Source organism: Anomaloglossus baeobatrachus, chromosome 5 (assembly GCF_048569485.1).
Source record: "Anomaloglossus baeobatrachus isolate aAnoBae1 chromosome 5, aAnoBae1.hap1, whole genome shotgun sequence".
Lineage (NCBI taxonomy): Eukaryota > Metazoa > Chordata > Amphibia > Anura > Aromobatidae > Anomaloglossus > Anomaloglossus baeobatrachus.
The window spans coordinates 82,551,962-82,566,646 of NC_134357.1; the positions used below are offsets into that span (position 1 = coordinate 82,551,962).

The 14,685-nt window shown below is 45.5% G+C and overlaps 1 protein-coding gene across 1 annotated transcript in view; it reads right to left on the bottom strand.

Annotated features, from left to right (window-relative positions):
- PLPP4 (phospholipid phosphatase 4) overlaps positions 1-14,685 on the bottom strand; it is a 239,288-nt gene that overhangs the window by 93,563 nt on the left and 131,040 nt on the right. The window contains exon 2 of the mRNA XM_075348650.1: positions 1,631-1,739. Within this exon, the coding sequence (XP_075204765.1) occupies positions 1,631-1,739 (109 nt within the window). The remainder of the gene's footprint in view (positions 1-1,630; positions 1,740-14,685) is intronic.

The following is a 14,685-nucleotide window of genomic DNA, read 5'->3' on the forward strand; positions in this document are numbered from 1 at the left end:
GTACTTAATAAAGTGGTGAACGAGGGTCTTTGTTATTGTTTATTATTTCAAATAAAGGATTTTTTTACGCCTGCAATGATTAATATAGGATTTAGTGGCAGCTATGGGCTGCCATTAACTCCTTATTACCCCGATTGCCAACGCACCAGGGCAAATCGGGAAGAGCCGGGTACAGTCCCAGAACAGTCGCATCTAATAGATGCAGCCATTCTGGACGGCTGCTGGCTGATATTGTTAGGCTGGGGGGCTCCCCATAACAAGGAGCTCCTGAGAATACCAGTCTTCAGCTGTATGGCTTTATCTAGCTGGTATTAAAATTGGGGGGGGACCGCACACTGTTTTTTTAAATTATTTATTTTACTGCACAGCATAGACACGCCCACCGGCTGCTGTGATTGGTTGCAGTGAGACAACTGTCACTCAACGTGGGGGCGTGTCTCACTGCAACCAATCATAGGCGCCGGTGGGCAGGGAAAGCAGGGAATACGAGATTGAATAATGTGCGGCCGGCTTTTTCAAAAGAGGAGAAGCCGCCGGAGCAGTGTGAACGCCGCACAGCGCCGTGCTGGTGATCCCCGTGAGTATGAGAGGGGGGGGAGAGGGATAGACCGACATGGACAGGGAGAGAGGGACAGAGATAGTGAACGATCGACAGACCGATCGACAGAGAGAGAATAGAGACTGAGAGGGAGAGACCGACTGACAGAGAATAGTGATTGACAGACATTGTGAGACATCACTCGTTTCCAGTGTTTTAGGAAACATGCGAGAAATGTATTTAGAAAATCTGATGTCACTAGGATGGTGTGAGTGCCGTCCCGTGACATCCGATTATTTACACGCTCCCATAGACTTGCATTGCAGAGACTCGCAGTAGAAACTCGCAAAAAAGCAGCATGCTGCGATTTTTTTCTCAGTCTGATTTGGACTGAGAAAAAAATCGCAGATGAGAGCTGAATCATTCACTAACATGTGTCCGAATGCAATGCGAGAATTTCTCGCAAGTGAGAAGCCGGCCTGACAGTCTCCCTACAGACTTCATAAGGGTGGAAACACATCTATGCGAGTAAAATCGGTCCGACTGGGCTGAAAAATACTCGGCTGATTTTAGTTCACGTTAGGTGCGAGTGCAACGCAAGTGCGATGCTTTTTGCTTGCGTGTGTGTTGCTATTGCGATGCTAGTTTCATGCAACATCTTAATTAGATAAAAGCTATTACACATGTGTCATTTAATTAACCTATGGGAATGTGCTGTCACATTCATCTAATGTGCGAAGTTACTGCCACACTCGCAAATGTGAACGCTGGTGCGCGTGTGTGATGCTACTTTTAATCCCCTTCCATAGGAAATCATTGGGACAAATGGTGCGAGAAACTCGCAAAAAAGCAGCATGCTGCGATTTTTTTCTCGGTCCGATTTGGACTGAGAAAAAAATCGCAGATGAGAGCTGAATCATTCACTAACATGTGTCCGATTTCAATGCGAGTTTTTCTCGCATTGCTCTACTGCGAGAAACTCGCAAGTGAGAAGCAGCCCTAAACTGTAATCACTAAACACAAAATCAACACTAAATTATAGAACTAAAATTAACTATTATAAAGCTTTGATTGTATCAGTGTTTTACTTACAAACATCAGCCGTGTAGGTATGTTATCTGATTGAACCAATGGGTTTTTATACAGCCAGATCTCTTCTGGTTGGATAACGCGCTGGAAAGGATCCAAAAACTCTGTAAACCTAAAAGAAACAGTTACAAGGACATTGGTTTAGTAAAAAATAAAATCAGCCACAATGTCTTATTTAACTCACATACAAACAAGAAAGTAAACATATTAGATATCAACGTTTAGAAACTATGTTATGTGACTTAACCCCTTCACCCCCGGCCACTAAAACACCCTAATGACCGGGCCATTTTTTGCAATTCTGACCAGTGTCACTTTGACAGGTTATAACGCTGGAACGCTTCAACGGATCCTGGCGATTCTGAGATTGTTTTTTCGTGACATATTGTACTTCATGTCAGTGGTAAATTTAGGCCGATATTTTTTGCGTTTATTTGTGAAAATTTAGGAAATTTGGCGAAAATTTTGAAAATTTCGCAATTTTCAAACTTTGAAAATTTATGCCCATAAATCTGAGAGATATGTCACACAAAATAGTTACTAAATAACATTTCCCACTTGTGTACTTTACATCAGCGCAATTTTCGAAACAAATTTTTTTTCCGTTAGGAAGTTAGAAGGGGTCAAAGGTCATCAGCAAATTCTCATTTTTCCAACAAAATTTACAAAATAATTTTTTTTAGGGACCACATTACATTTGAGGTGACTTTGAGAGGCCTAGGTGACAGAAAATACCCAAAAGTGACCCCATTCTAAAAACTACACCCGTCACACTGCTCAAAACCACATCCAATAAGTTTATTAACCCTTTAGGTGCTTCACAGGAACCAAAGCAATGTGGAAGGAAAAAATGAAAATTTTACTTTTTAACACAAAAATGTTACTTTAGCCATAAAATTTTCATTTTTACAAGGGAGAAAAGAGAAAGTACACAATACAATTTATTGTGCATTTTCTCCTGAGTACGCTGATACCCCATATGTGGTAAAAATCAATTGTTTGGGCTCACGGCAGAGCTCGGAAGGGAAGGAGCGCCATTTGAATTTTTGAACGCAAAATTAGCTGCACTCATTAGCGGATGCCATGTCGGGTTTGAAGACCCCCTGAGGTGCCTAACCAATGGAGCTCCCCCACAAGTGACCCCATTTTGGAAACTAGAGCCCTCAAATAATTTTTCTAGATGTTTGGTGAGCACTTTGAACCCCTGGGGGCTTCACAGAAGTTTATAGCATTGAGCCGTGAAAAGAAAAAAATTTTTTTTTTACCACAAAACGGTTGCTTCAACTAGGTAGCTTTTTTTTTCACAAGGGTAACAGGAAAAAATGCACCATAAAATGTATTGTGCATTTTCTCCTGAGTACGCAGATACCTCATATGTGGTGGAAATCAAATGTTTGGACACACAGCAGTGCTCGGAAGGCAAGGAGCGCCATTTGAATTTTTGAGTGCAAAATTACCTGCACCTGTTAGCGGACGCCATGTCGGGTTTGAAGACCCCCTGAGGTGCCTAAACAATGGAGCTCCCCCACAAGTGACCCCATTTTGGAAACTAGAGCCCTCAAATAATTGTTCTAGATGTTTGGTGAGCACTTTGAACACCTGGGGGCTTCACAGAAGTTTATAGCGTTGAGCCGTGAAAAGAAAAAAATTTTTTTTTACAACAAAACGGTTGCTTCAACTAGGTAGCTTTTTTTTTCACAAGGGTAACAGGAAAAAAATGCACCATAAAATGTATTGTGCATTTTCTCCTGAATACGCAGATACCTCATATGTGGTGGAAATCAAATCTTTGGACACACGGCAGTGCTCGGAAGGCAAGGAGCGCCATTTGAATTTTTGAGTGCAAAATTAGCTGCACTCATTAGCGGACGCCATGTGGGGTATGAAGACCCCCTGAGGTGCGTAAACAATGGAGCTCCCCCACAAGTCACCCCATTTTGGAAACTAGAGCCCTCAAATAATTTTTCTAGATGTTTGGTGAGCACTTTGAACACCTGGGGGCTTCACAGAAGTTTATAGCGTTGAGCCGTGAAAAGAAAAAAAAATTTTTTTACCACAAAACGGTTGCTTCAACTAGGTAGCTTTTTTTTCACAAGGCTATCAGGAAAAAATGCACCATAAAATGTATTGTGCATTTTCTCCTGAGTACGCAGATACCTCATATGTGGTGGAAAGTAATTGTTTGGGCGCATGGCGGGGTTCAGAAGAGAAGGAGCGCCATTTGACAGCAAAATTGGTTGGAATCATTAGCGGACGCCATGTCACGTTTGGAGACCCCCTATGGTGCCTAAACAGTGGAGCTCCCCCACAAGTGACACCATTTTGGAAACTAGAGCCCTCAAATAATTTTTCTAGATGTTTGGTGAGCACTTTGAACACCTGGGGGCTTCACAGAAGTTTATAGCGTTGAGCCGTGAAAAGAAAATTTTTTTTTTTTACCACAAAATGGTTGCTTCAACTAGGTAGCTTTTTTTTCACAAGGGTAACAGGAAAAAATGCACCATAAAACGTATTGTGCAATTTCTCCTGAGTACGCAGATACCTCATATGTGGTGGAAAGTAATTGTTTGAGCGCATGGCGGGGCTCAGAAGAGAAGGAGCGCCATTTGAATTTTCAAACGCACAGACGCAGTGCACTGATCGGCCGCTGCAGGACGCACGGTCGGATGCGATAAAAAAAAGCGTCGGGGATACGTAAAAAAAAAAGTCACGCCAAAAATTGACCATGGATGCAGATACGTTATGTGCATCCCTGATCAGCGCTTGGCGGGATGCACGGACGGATGCGATACAAAAAGCGTCGGGGATACGGAAAAAAGTCACGCCAAAAATTGACCATGGATGCCGATCCGTTATGTGCATCCCTGATCAGCGCTTGGCAGGACGCACGGACGGATGCGATACAAAAAGCGTCGGGGATACGGAAAAAAAAGTCACGCCAAAAATTGAGCAGGGATGCCAATCCGTTATCTGCATCCCTGATCAGCGCTTGGCGGGACGCACGGACGGATGAGGTGTAAAAATGGACAGGATGCAGGGAAAAAAAAAAAAAAGTTATACTCACAGTACCCAGAGGACTAGCAGGAGGATCACTGACCAGAAGAGCTGCAGAGGAACAGATGGCAGAGAGATGGACAGCTTTACAGGAGCAGCAGGCAGATCAGCAGAATGCCCAGGAAGGACCCAGCGATGGACGCAGATGTGATCAGGCCGGTGAAGACAGGTAAGAGGACGTCGGGGGAGAGCAGAGGGGGAGAGGGGGGGGGTGAGAGCAGAGGGGGGGTTGAGAGCAGGGGGGGGGAGCAGGGGGGAGGGGGTAGAGCAGAGGGGGAGACCGGAGAGGGAGCTGCAGAAGCAGAACAGAGATAATGGGGGAGGCAGTCAGATCGCGGGGGGAGCAGATCGGGATGGGGGGGGTTGGGGGGAGCAGATCGCGGGGGGGGGGGGCACGGCAGGGGCTATCACGGTAGCGCGCAGGGGCACCACGGGAGCGCGCACGGGCTGCAAAGTGAGCACAGTACTCACGTGCAGCAGCAGCGGTGACCTCAGCTACGGCGGCGGCGGCAGCGGTGGCGTGGTACCACAAGTACCAGCCACTGCACGCTGCAGACATGTTGGGGGAGGGCTCGCAGGCCAGCACAGGCCTGGGGAGGGCGGCCACCGGCAGATCAGACCGCCCCACTGCACACTGATTGGAGCGATTGCGCGTCATAGCACGATCGCTCCAATCAGTGCTGCAGGGGCTGGGGGCGGCATGTTTGAGGTCCACCTATGATATGCTGCAGCAGCTGCGGCATCTCATAGCTGGATCTCACAGGATCGCACTAATTCGGGCATTATTTTTGCCGAAATTAGTGCGATCGATGTGGTTGGCGGTTCAGATTTGAACAGCCAATCACATCGATCGTCAATAGGGGGTGGCGATGCCGCCCCCCCCTGGGGTCAAGCAAAGGTCCCCTGCTGTAAGAAACAGCAGGGGACATCATTTGAAAGCCGTTGCTATGGCCACGGCAATCAAATGAAGTTTAGGCCGTAAAATTACGTCACTGGTCGTTAAGTCACGTTAAAATAGGACGTAATTTTACGGCCCGCGGTCGTGAAGGGGTTAAAGAATGATTTCTTACTTAAATGATCCGTAAAATTTTATCTTAAACACAATGTTTTTTGTTTTTTTCGTGTCGGGTTTCTCTTTTGTTTTACGTGTCACTATCATTATTATTGCGGTTTTCACACTGAACACTGACCCATCACAAAAGGTTAACCCCTTACAGACAGAGCCACTATCTGAGCCTCAATGACTGAGCCTCATTTCTTAATTCTGATCAGTATCACTTTATGAGTTAATAATTTTGGGACGCTTCAACATATCCCAGTGATTCTGAGTTTGCTTTTCGTGACATGTTGTTCTTCATATTAATGGTAAATTTTGGTCGATATTATATACATTTAGTTAGGAAAATATAGAACATTTGGCAAAAAATATGAACATTTTACAATGTTCAAACTTTTTTTTTTTTTAATTTTTATCCCCAAATAGTTATACCACACAATATAGGTAATAGATAACAATTGCCACATATCTACTTTACATCAGTACGATTTTTGAAAGGAATTTTTTTTTTCGTTAGGAAGTTAGAAGAGTTAAAAGTTAATCAGCAATTTCTAATTTTTCCAACAAAATTTACAAAACCATTTTTTTACGGACCACATCACATTTGAAGTAACTTTGGAGGGGCCCGTGAGATAGAAAGTACCCAAAAGTGACAACATTCTAAAAACTGCACCTCTCAAAGTGCTCAAAACCACATCCAAGAAGTTTATTAACCCGTTTGGTGCATTAAAGCAATGTACACAGTAAAAAAAATGAACATTTCACTTGTTACCCCAAAAATGTTCCTTTAGCCCCAAATTTAGCATTTTCTCAAAGGTAACAGTAGAAAATGGATCATACAATTAGATGTACACTCGCTTTGTGCTGAAGAACACACTGCCTCATATCCAGCTGGAGTATCCTGGTCTTTCATATGAACTCGACAGCCGCGCAAAGATATTTTTCCTGCATCCCAATTTAAATCCATGATGGACATAGCACGTCATGATGCGGGAACTGACATATGCTCATGACATGCTGTGTCTGTCATTCGGCGTTAAAGGGAACCTGTCAGGTGTAATATGCACCCACAACCACGAGCAGTTCTGGGTATATATTGGTAATCCCTGCCTAAATATCCCTGTATCTAGTAGCATAGATAAAGAGATCGTTAGAAAAAGTATTTCTAAAGATCTTTATCGTATGCTAATGAGCGAGGGGACTAGTCCCCTGGGCATTGCTTCCCTTGCTAGTCGGCCCCATTAGCATGTTAGTACGCCCCTGTGGTCATGTGAACCTGACAATGAACGTGCAGCGTCAGAGGATGATCTCACTGTCCTCTTTGCTGCCATCGCCACCCAACGCTGAATTTCGGCTCAGTGCGCATGACCCCGGAGTTTCGGTCATACACACTATGAAGCCGGGTGTACATGTCCTGGCTTCAAACTGAAGTAGTGCGCATGATCAAAAGTCTGGGACCATACGCAGTAACCCAAAATTCAGTGTCAAGTGGCGATGGCAGATGGCAGCGGAGAGGTGACCACGACCATCCTCTAATGCTACGCATTCATTAGCATGTTTGCACACCCACAGGGGCATACTAACATGCTAATGGGGCCGACTAGCAAGGGAAGCAACACCCTTGGGACTAGTAGCATGCGATAAAAGATCTTTAGAAATACTTTTTCTAAAGATCCCTTTATCTGTGCTACTAGATACATGGACCGTTAGGCAGGGATTAACAATATGCACCCAGAACTTCTCGTAGTTCTGGGTGCATACTGGACCTGACAGGTTCCCTTTAAGGGGTTGTTCAAAACCCTATCTGATTTCAATATGATTACATACTGCTCAAAAAAATAAAGGGAACACTTAAACAAGGATTTTGTATTTTGGTGTTCCCTTTATTTTTTTTGAGCAGTATAAATTTAAAGAAGCCCTCCCATGAAGATTTTTCTTTAAAGGGAGCCTGTCACCAGATTTTTCCCTATGCAACTAAAACTACCGCCTTCTGCAGCTGCTGGGCTGCTTTCTATGAAGGTGTGCCTTGTATCTGGCTCCCTTTTCAGACCGCAAAAACAGCTTTATAAATATTACCTTTTCTTATGTAAATTTTTTAGTAAGGCCTAAAGGGCGGGCTCTCTTTCTCCTTCGTTCCTCCCTCCTGCCGCTGTACACCATGCCCTGTGTTGATTTGAATTGATGACTACGGTTCCGTCATCCTCCACGCTGTGCCGAAGTCTCTCGGATGTGCCGTTATTGTAGGCCACTATCGCGGGCCTGTTCAGAAACTATCCCTCTCGCGCGCGCCCGTAATGTATTTGCTCAGGCATGAGATTATGGGCGGGTACTAGCATGACGCTGGTGAGGTCATGCACAGCGCCCACGATAGTGGCCTACGATAACGGCGCATTTTTCATTTTTATGCCCTTTAAATAATTCACTTAGACTTCAGTTTCTTTTTTTTTTTTTTGTAATAATTTTATATTTTTCTTGTTTTGTTCATTATTTTTATTAATTTTATTATTTATCATTTATTTTGCTTATATGATTTTTACATTTTTACTTTCCACCATTTTTTATTCATGTGTGTATATTCACTACTTCACTTTTATCATGGATTTCAATATCTCTTTTGGAGCCTTCAGTTTTTTAAATGTAATAGTTTTTCTGGTTTAATTTTCTGGTGTGGTTCTTTTCTAAAGCCTTGTTTACTTTGTCTATATCTGCACAGTCTGGTTGCTATGGGGATTCGTCTCTATCCGAGTGCACTTCGGTAGTGGGTTTTTGCACTTCCGACACCACTCATGGATACTATGGCCATGAGTCCCTACCTCCTGCCTCCTTTCTATGTTTCAACTGATCCTGCTGGTGTATGTTTATATTGCTCGGTCTGTTGTTGGGTGCTGTGGCAACGTGTGCCTGCACCTTGGCCTATCCTGGTGGTGTGCACTCGCCCTGCCCACCCAATATTTGGTTGGCGTGGCAACACATCTTGAGTAGACGTGATGTCAGACACTGCGCCGCATCTTCCGTTCGCTGTGAGGTCCATGTGAGTGCAATGACATAACCGCTCATCATTAAAGTGTCAACAAATAAAAGCATAAAAAAATTTGGGAGGAAAGTGAGGGGTACATCTCATAATCTGAATGTAGCTTACTTGGGTGTTGGAGAGGGGTCGCAAGAGGCCAGGGGAATGCTGCGGTGGCTGTACGGGGCCAGCTGCAGCTGGTGCTGCGGCAGCTGGTGGCGGGGCGGCTGTGTGGGGTCTGCGTGGCTGGTGCGGCTGTGCGGGGTCTCTGACGGCTTGTGAGGGGTCTCCGGAGGCTGGTGTGAGGTCTCCTGAGGCTGGTGCTCGGATGGCTGTGCGGGGCCTCTGCCAGCTGGTGCTGGGGCTGCTGGACTGATGCTGCAGTAGCAAGCGGTGAGGACTTCAAATAATGCCGCCTGGAGTCAGCACATGTGATGGAGCTCTCTTCTCAATCTCTCATCTGTGCACGTGTCGCCTCTGGCCCACTGATCTCCCAGCAGCGGACTTAAGGAAAATGGCTCTCAGAGGTGGCGCTTGCACAGGTGAGATCTCGGCCTGCCATTGAGCTGAGGACTCAATCTATGCTGATTCCAGGCACCATTTCTTTGAAGCCCTCACCGCCTGAAGCTGCTGCTGCCACCGCCGCCGCCACAACCCGAGCCCAAGCACAGCTGCACTAGCATCCTACAGTTTCTGGGACACCCACCGCCCCTGCCTCCTGTGACCCCTGCTCCACCACCGCTGCTGCCCCCTCCAGTAAGACAGCACTGGTTTATAAAATGGATCTCTTTTTTTTATCACATTTTTTTGCTCTGAATTTGGGGTGCGTCTTATAATCCAGTGCGTCTTATAAACCAAAAAATATGGTATCTGGTACCGTTATGTTTTTTACAATATACTATCTGAATGCATGTGTGCAGTTAGCCACTGAGCTTCTTATCTGTGACACTGCTATTTTCATGTGTCCATTGACATTTTCTTTCCTGTATGCACTTTGTTTATTTCCATGTGATCTAACAGACTATCAGAATGCATTTACATAGAAAGCCACTGGGCCACTTATTTCTCATAGGATTCCCTTTCCCACTTTTCTTTTTTCACCTTGATATTTCCTCTTGCAGTGCTATTCTTTTGCTATACAATTGAGATTATCGTTAATTAAGTGTTTATTTTACACCCTCTTTAATAAAGGTACCATATTCATACTAGTATTTTTCCATTTAGATTTCCAACAAATGGCATATGGGATTCATTGATGAATAGCAATCTGTGTTTGGAGTCTCTTTTAAATGTTTTTTTTATATTTAAAATTCTTTTCCATGTGAATTAATAAAAGTTGATTAATCTTAAGTGGCCTCTTCTCCAATTTTTGTAGGGTGTGTACATTTAAAAAAATCCCCACACTTTCTTCTCTAATTTCCTGTGTTTTTTTATTACTTCTAATGACTAAGGATGATCGAATACTTCGATTATTCGGCTTCGCAAATATTTTCCGAATACCTCGCCGCTATTAGACTATTCGCGAACATTCGATGAGCAATGCAAGTCTATGGGAAACCTGAACAACAACTATTCGGGATTCCCATAGACTTACATTGCGCATCGAATAGCCGAATAGCGGCGAGGTATTCGGAAAATATTCGCGAAGCCGAATATTTGAGGTATTCGATCAATCATCCCTACTAATGACGTTCAGGTTTGGTCTCCTAGCATTTACTGGGAATTCTCAAATGAGATGTCATCAGAGGGCAGGGGTTGCAGTCCCCACCATTGCTGCTTTCCCAAGCCTAAAATGGATAGTCACCTGGGAGCACCCTTCCAGAACTGGCCTATTGTCTGCTGTACTGAGCATGCACGGATTGTCAATACTGACATATGCTCAGTAAGCTGTCCTTACTCGCTGCTTACATTGCAGCTCTAAAGGGAATAAGTAGTGAACAGGGACAGCATACTAAAAATGTTTCGGTACAGACAATGGGCACATGCGCAGGATAGCAGAGAATAGACCAGCCCTTGAAAGGGTCATCCCCGATGACGATCCATTTTAGGGTGAGGACAGCAGCTGCAGCAGTAATCTCAGCCCTTGCCCCCTGATGACGTCTCATTAAAGAGCATGCTGTGAGACTCAAGCGAATTGTCATTGGGAGTAGTAAATAGAAAAAAAAAAGAGAGGAAGTTGGAGTAGAGAGGGAACGCCAGACGTTTTGTTTTTTCTTTTTTTTTTTTTTTACTTGAAGTACATTAGAAAAGTGTTTAGTTTGTTGTTTTTTTTGTTTTATTTTTACATTTTTACATGTCCCACAGTCCTTCTTCGGTATCACACAATCAACAGAGCAAGAGATGAATAAACAATCCCAAGAACATTTATTACATGCAAACCAAAAGCTCTATAAAACATTCCACCACACAGAGGGTCAAATAGTCCAGGAACACGAATATAGTCCAGTAACGGGATAAATGCCCCAGGAGATGAGTCACAATCCTCCACCAGTCTTTTCCAGGGTCATCAGAGTGTCTCCATGTTTCGTTGGGGTGCTGGCTACAGCATCAGCGTCCCACAAAGGATCCATCTACTGCTCCTCCTTGTCCTCCTCATGCCCAATTCTTATACCCAGGGGTAAACAGACAAGTTGGATGGTTTTCAGCCTCCCCCCTTTCCCCCAGTCCTAGGGATAGAGGCACCACAGTGTGTGATTTTCAGCATGTGGAGCACAAGAGAGTAAAGCTGGTGTCACACATAACGACGACGACAACGACGTCGCTGCTACGTCACCATTTTCTGTGACGTTGCAGCGACGTCCCGTCGCTGTCGCTGTGTGTGACATCCAGCAACGACCTGGCCCCTGCTGTGAGGTCGCCGGTCGTTGCTGAATGTCCAGCTTCATTTTTTGGTCGTCACTCTCCCGCTGTGACACACACATCGCTGTGTGTGACAGCGAGAGAGCGACGAAATGAAGCGATCAGGAGCCGGCACTGGCAGCTGCGGTAAGCTGTAACCAGCGTAAACATCGGGTAACCAAGGGAAGACCTTTCCCTAGTTACCCGATGTTTACGCTGGTTACCAGCCTCCGCTCTTGCTGCCAGCGCCGGCTCCTGCACTGTGACATGTGGCTGCAGTACGCATCGGGTAATTAACCCGATGTATACTGTAGCAAGGAGAGCAAGGAGCCAGCGCTAAGCAGTGCGCGCGGCTCCCTGCTCTCTGCACTGTGACATGTAGCTGCAGCACACATCGGGTTAATTAACCCGATGTGTGCTGCAGGAGAGCAAGGAGCCAGCGCTAAGCGCGGCTCCCTGCTCTCTGCACATGTAGCGACCTTATGATCGCTGCTTCTGCTGTGTTTGACAGCTAAGCAGCGATCATAACAGCGACTTACAAGGTCGCTGTTACGTCACCGAAAATGGTGACGTAACAGCGACGTCGTTGTCGCTGTCGTTTAGTGTGACACCAGCTTTATGAATGGACAGTTAGGAAATGTCAGCAGGGGTTCATCAAGAGGCATAAACACATCCAGGCTGCAGGTGGTAACTGATTAAAACTGATGGTAATGTGATTAAGACTTTAGACAAGATGGAGAATACACAGAATGAACAAGGCAAAACTCCTAAAATCAGTAAAAGTATGAACATAGACAAGATGATACCCAACCCACCATATCACACCATCACAGAGCATTATATTATATTCAACTAGTTTCTGGACAACCCCTCTAACATTTTCTTTTTTTTGGAAAAATCACTTTTCGGCTTGTGCTATGTATGCTGTGAATAGGGCAACTTTTCAAAGAGTATTGGGCGAATTTCAGCTCCCCCCACCTAAGCACAATAAAGTCTGCACATATAACAGAAAATGCGCAGTATACTGTGCCATATAAATCAATAGTCATTTTTATAACATTATTTTCTATTACAGGTGCCTACTATAATTTATATAATTTAAATGACTGTTGTGTCAAAAATGACTACTGTACCTTCTTCATTAGTGTTCCCTTTAAGGTAAACAATCTTGAAATTAAAGAGTTAAAAAAACTTAATAATGAGATAAAAGTCCTTAAAGGGAACCTGTCAGGTCCCTTATGCGTTCTAACCTACAAGCAGGGTGATATGTGGCCTAGTAACCCCTTCCTACCCTTCTTTGTATTGTAATATTGTGTAATATGAATGTATAATTTTTTTTTATTACTTTCATGTTCCCTATGTAAATGAGCAGAGGCTCTAATCCCCGTGGGCGTTTGCATGCGTTCCGTGGTATCACACCTTGTGGGTGTGATACCATGGATTTATATGAACGACGTCACCGTCAGCTCCTTGAGATCCCACGCGTGCACACTTGCCATCCCACAGCCTTGTTATCTGGGTGCTTGCTCGTCGGCATTAGACGCGCACCGCGCATGATCAGAAGACTCCTGCGGTTCCGACCATGCGCAGAGTAATGTAAATCCATGCTCATGTAAATCCATGGTATCACGCCCACAGGGATAGCATGCAAACGCCCACAGGTTCCCTTTAATTACAGGTAAAAAAAAAAAATGTGTAAACTCTTATGTGACGCTCTGGCAAAACCAGGTAGTCACAGGTAGGCCCCTGCATAACACCTTCCCTCACTAGGAAACACACAGCCGACCAGAAACCCTAGTCACCCCCCCTCAGGGACAGATAGACAGCCCGGGGCGGGAAAACAGACAGATCAGTTTGTAGTTCAGTTTGGAGAGGAGTGTGGGCTGGAGCTAGGTGTAGCTCCAGCAGTGAAGTTCAAGTTGAACGGTACCAGGGTAGGAGCCTTGGTGCCACTGGCTAGGAGGCAGACGGTGGTCTCCATCAGCAGGAGACGGGAAGACGGCTCAGCAGAACCGAGGTGGACCGAGACAGGGTTGTAGCCCGCCGGTACCTACACCAGAGAACCGACCGGAAACCGTGCACAAAGGGGGGTACTCGGACCCTAATGCCAGCACCAGAACCTACTGGAACTGGTTAATTAACAGATTGAGGCCAGGACTAGAGGTCCTGTCCCACCCAAAGTCCCTCATAGAAGACAACAGCACACCGATTAGGGATAAGAGGTCACCGCCAAGGCCCAGAGATCCCACGGGCCAGCGTCTGCGGGCACGGCTCCTTAGGCCACATCCAGCCGGGAGCGGACTCCTGAGTTTTATACTAGGAACGTCCAACTTACACAAAGAGGTGCAGGAAAAGGATAGAGACCACCAGTCGGGTGGGGGACCCCGAACGCAACCGGCCGCGGCACCGGCCACCACCATCTTGGTTTACCAGAGACTTGTGTATGTTACTAATCGTGAGTACTCCAGCACCCCCAGCAGTCGCCATCCCCTGCACCGAGCCAGCGGGTCCCGTGGCCACGATCCCTGCTCACGTAGGGGTTAACAACTTGCTGCACAACATCTCCCCCGGGTGCCCCATAACAGCAGCGGTGATGTCCAACCTCACCACACACCGTGGGTGGCGTCACAAACTTACAACGGCCTCGCCCGTACATCTACGTCCCCCATTTATTCGGCGTGTCCGCGAGACCCCCGGGTCTGGAGGCCCTCGAGCCACTACCCCTGAAGGCCCAGATCCGCGCAGCGTCGGCTGCTGGCACGGCGGCGGCACAATTACAACCTACGGGGCATAATTATCTACTCAATTCATTCAGTGCCATAAAAAGAATATTCTCTACAAAAAAAAACAAAAGCAAAAACAGTAATAAAGAAAGATAGTCTTATTTGTCCTGGAAAAAGGCACAAATACAAATAAAGAAACAACAAAAAGGAATCATAGACAAATTACCTAGAAACTCACTATGTGCAGACAAGAATGATGGAAATTCAAGTACCGCTCCTGACAAGCCGCTAACCTCCGTATACAAATAGCCAGATGGGAACAGAACGAGCTTTACACATAAAAAAAGGAAGCGGAGGAAATTAAAACAATGTTCTT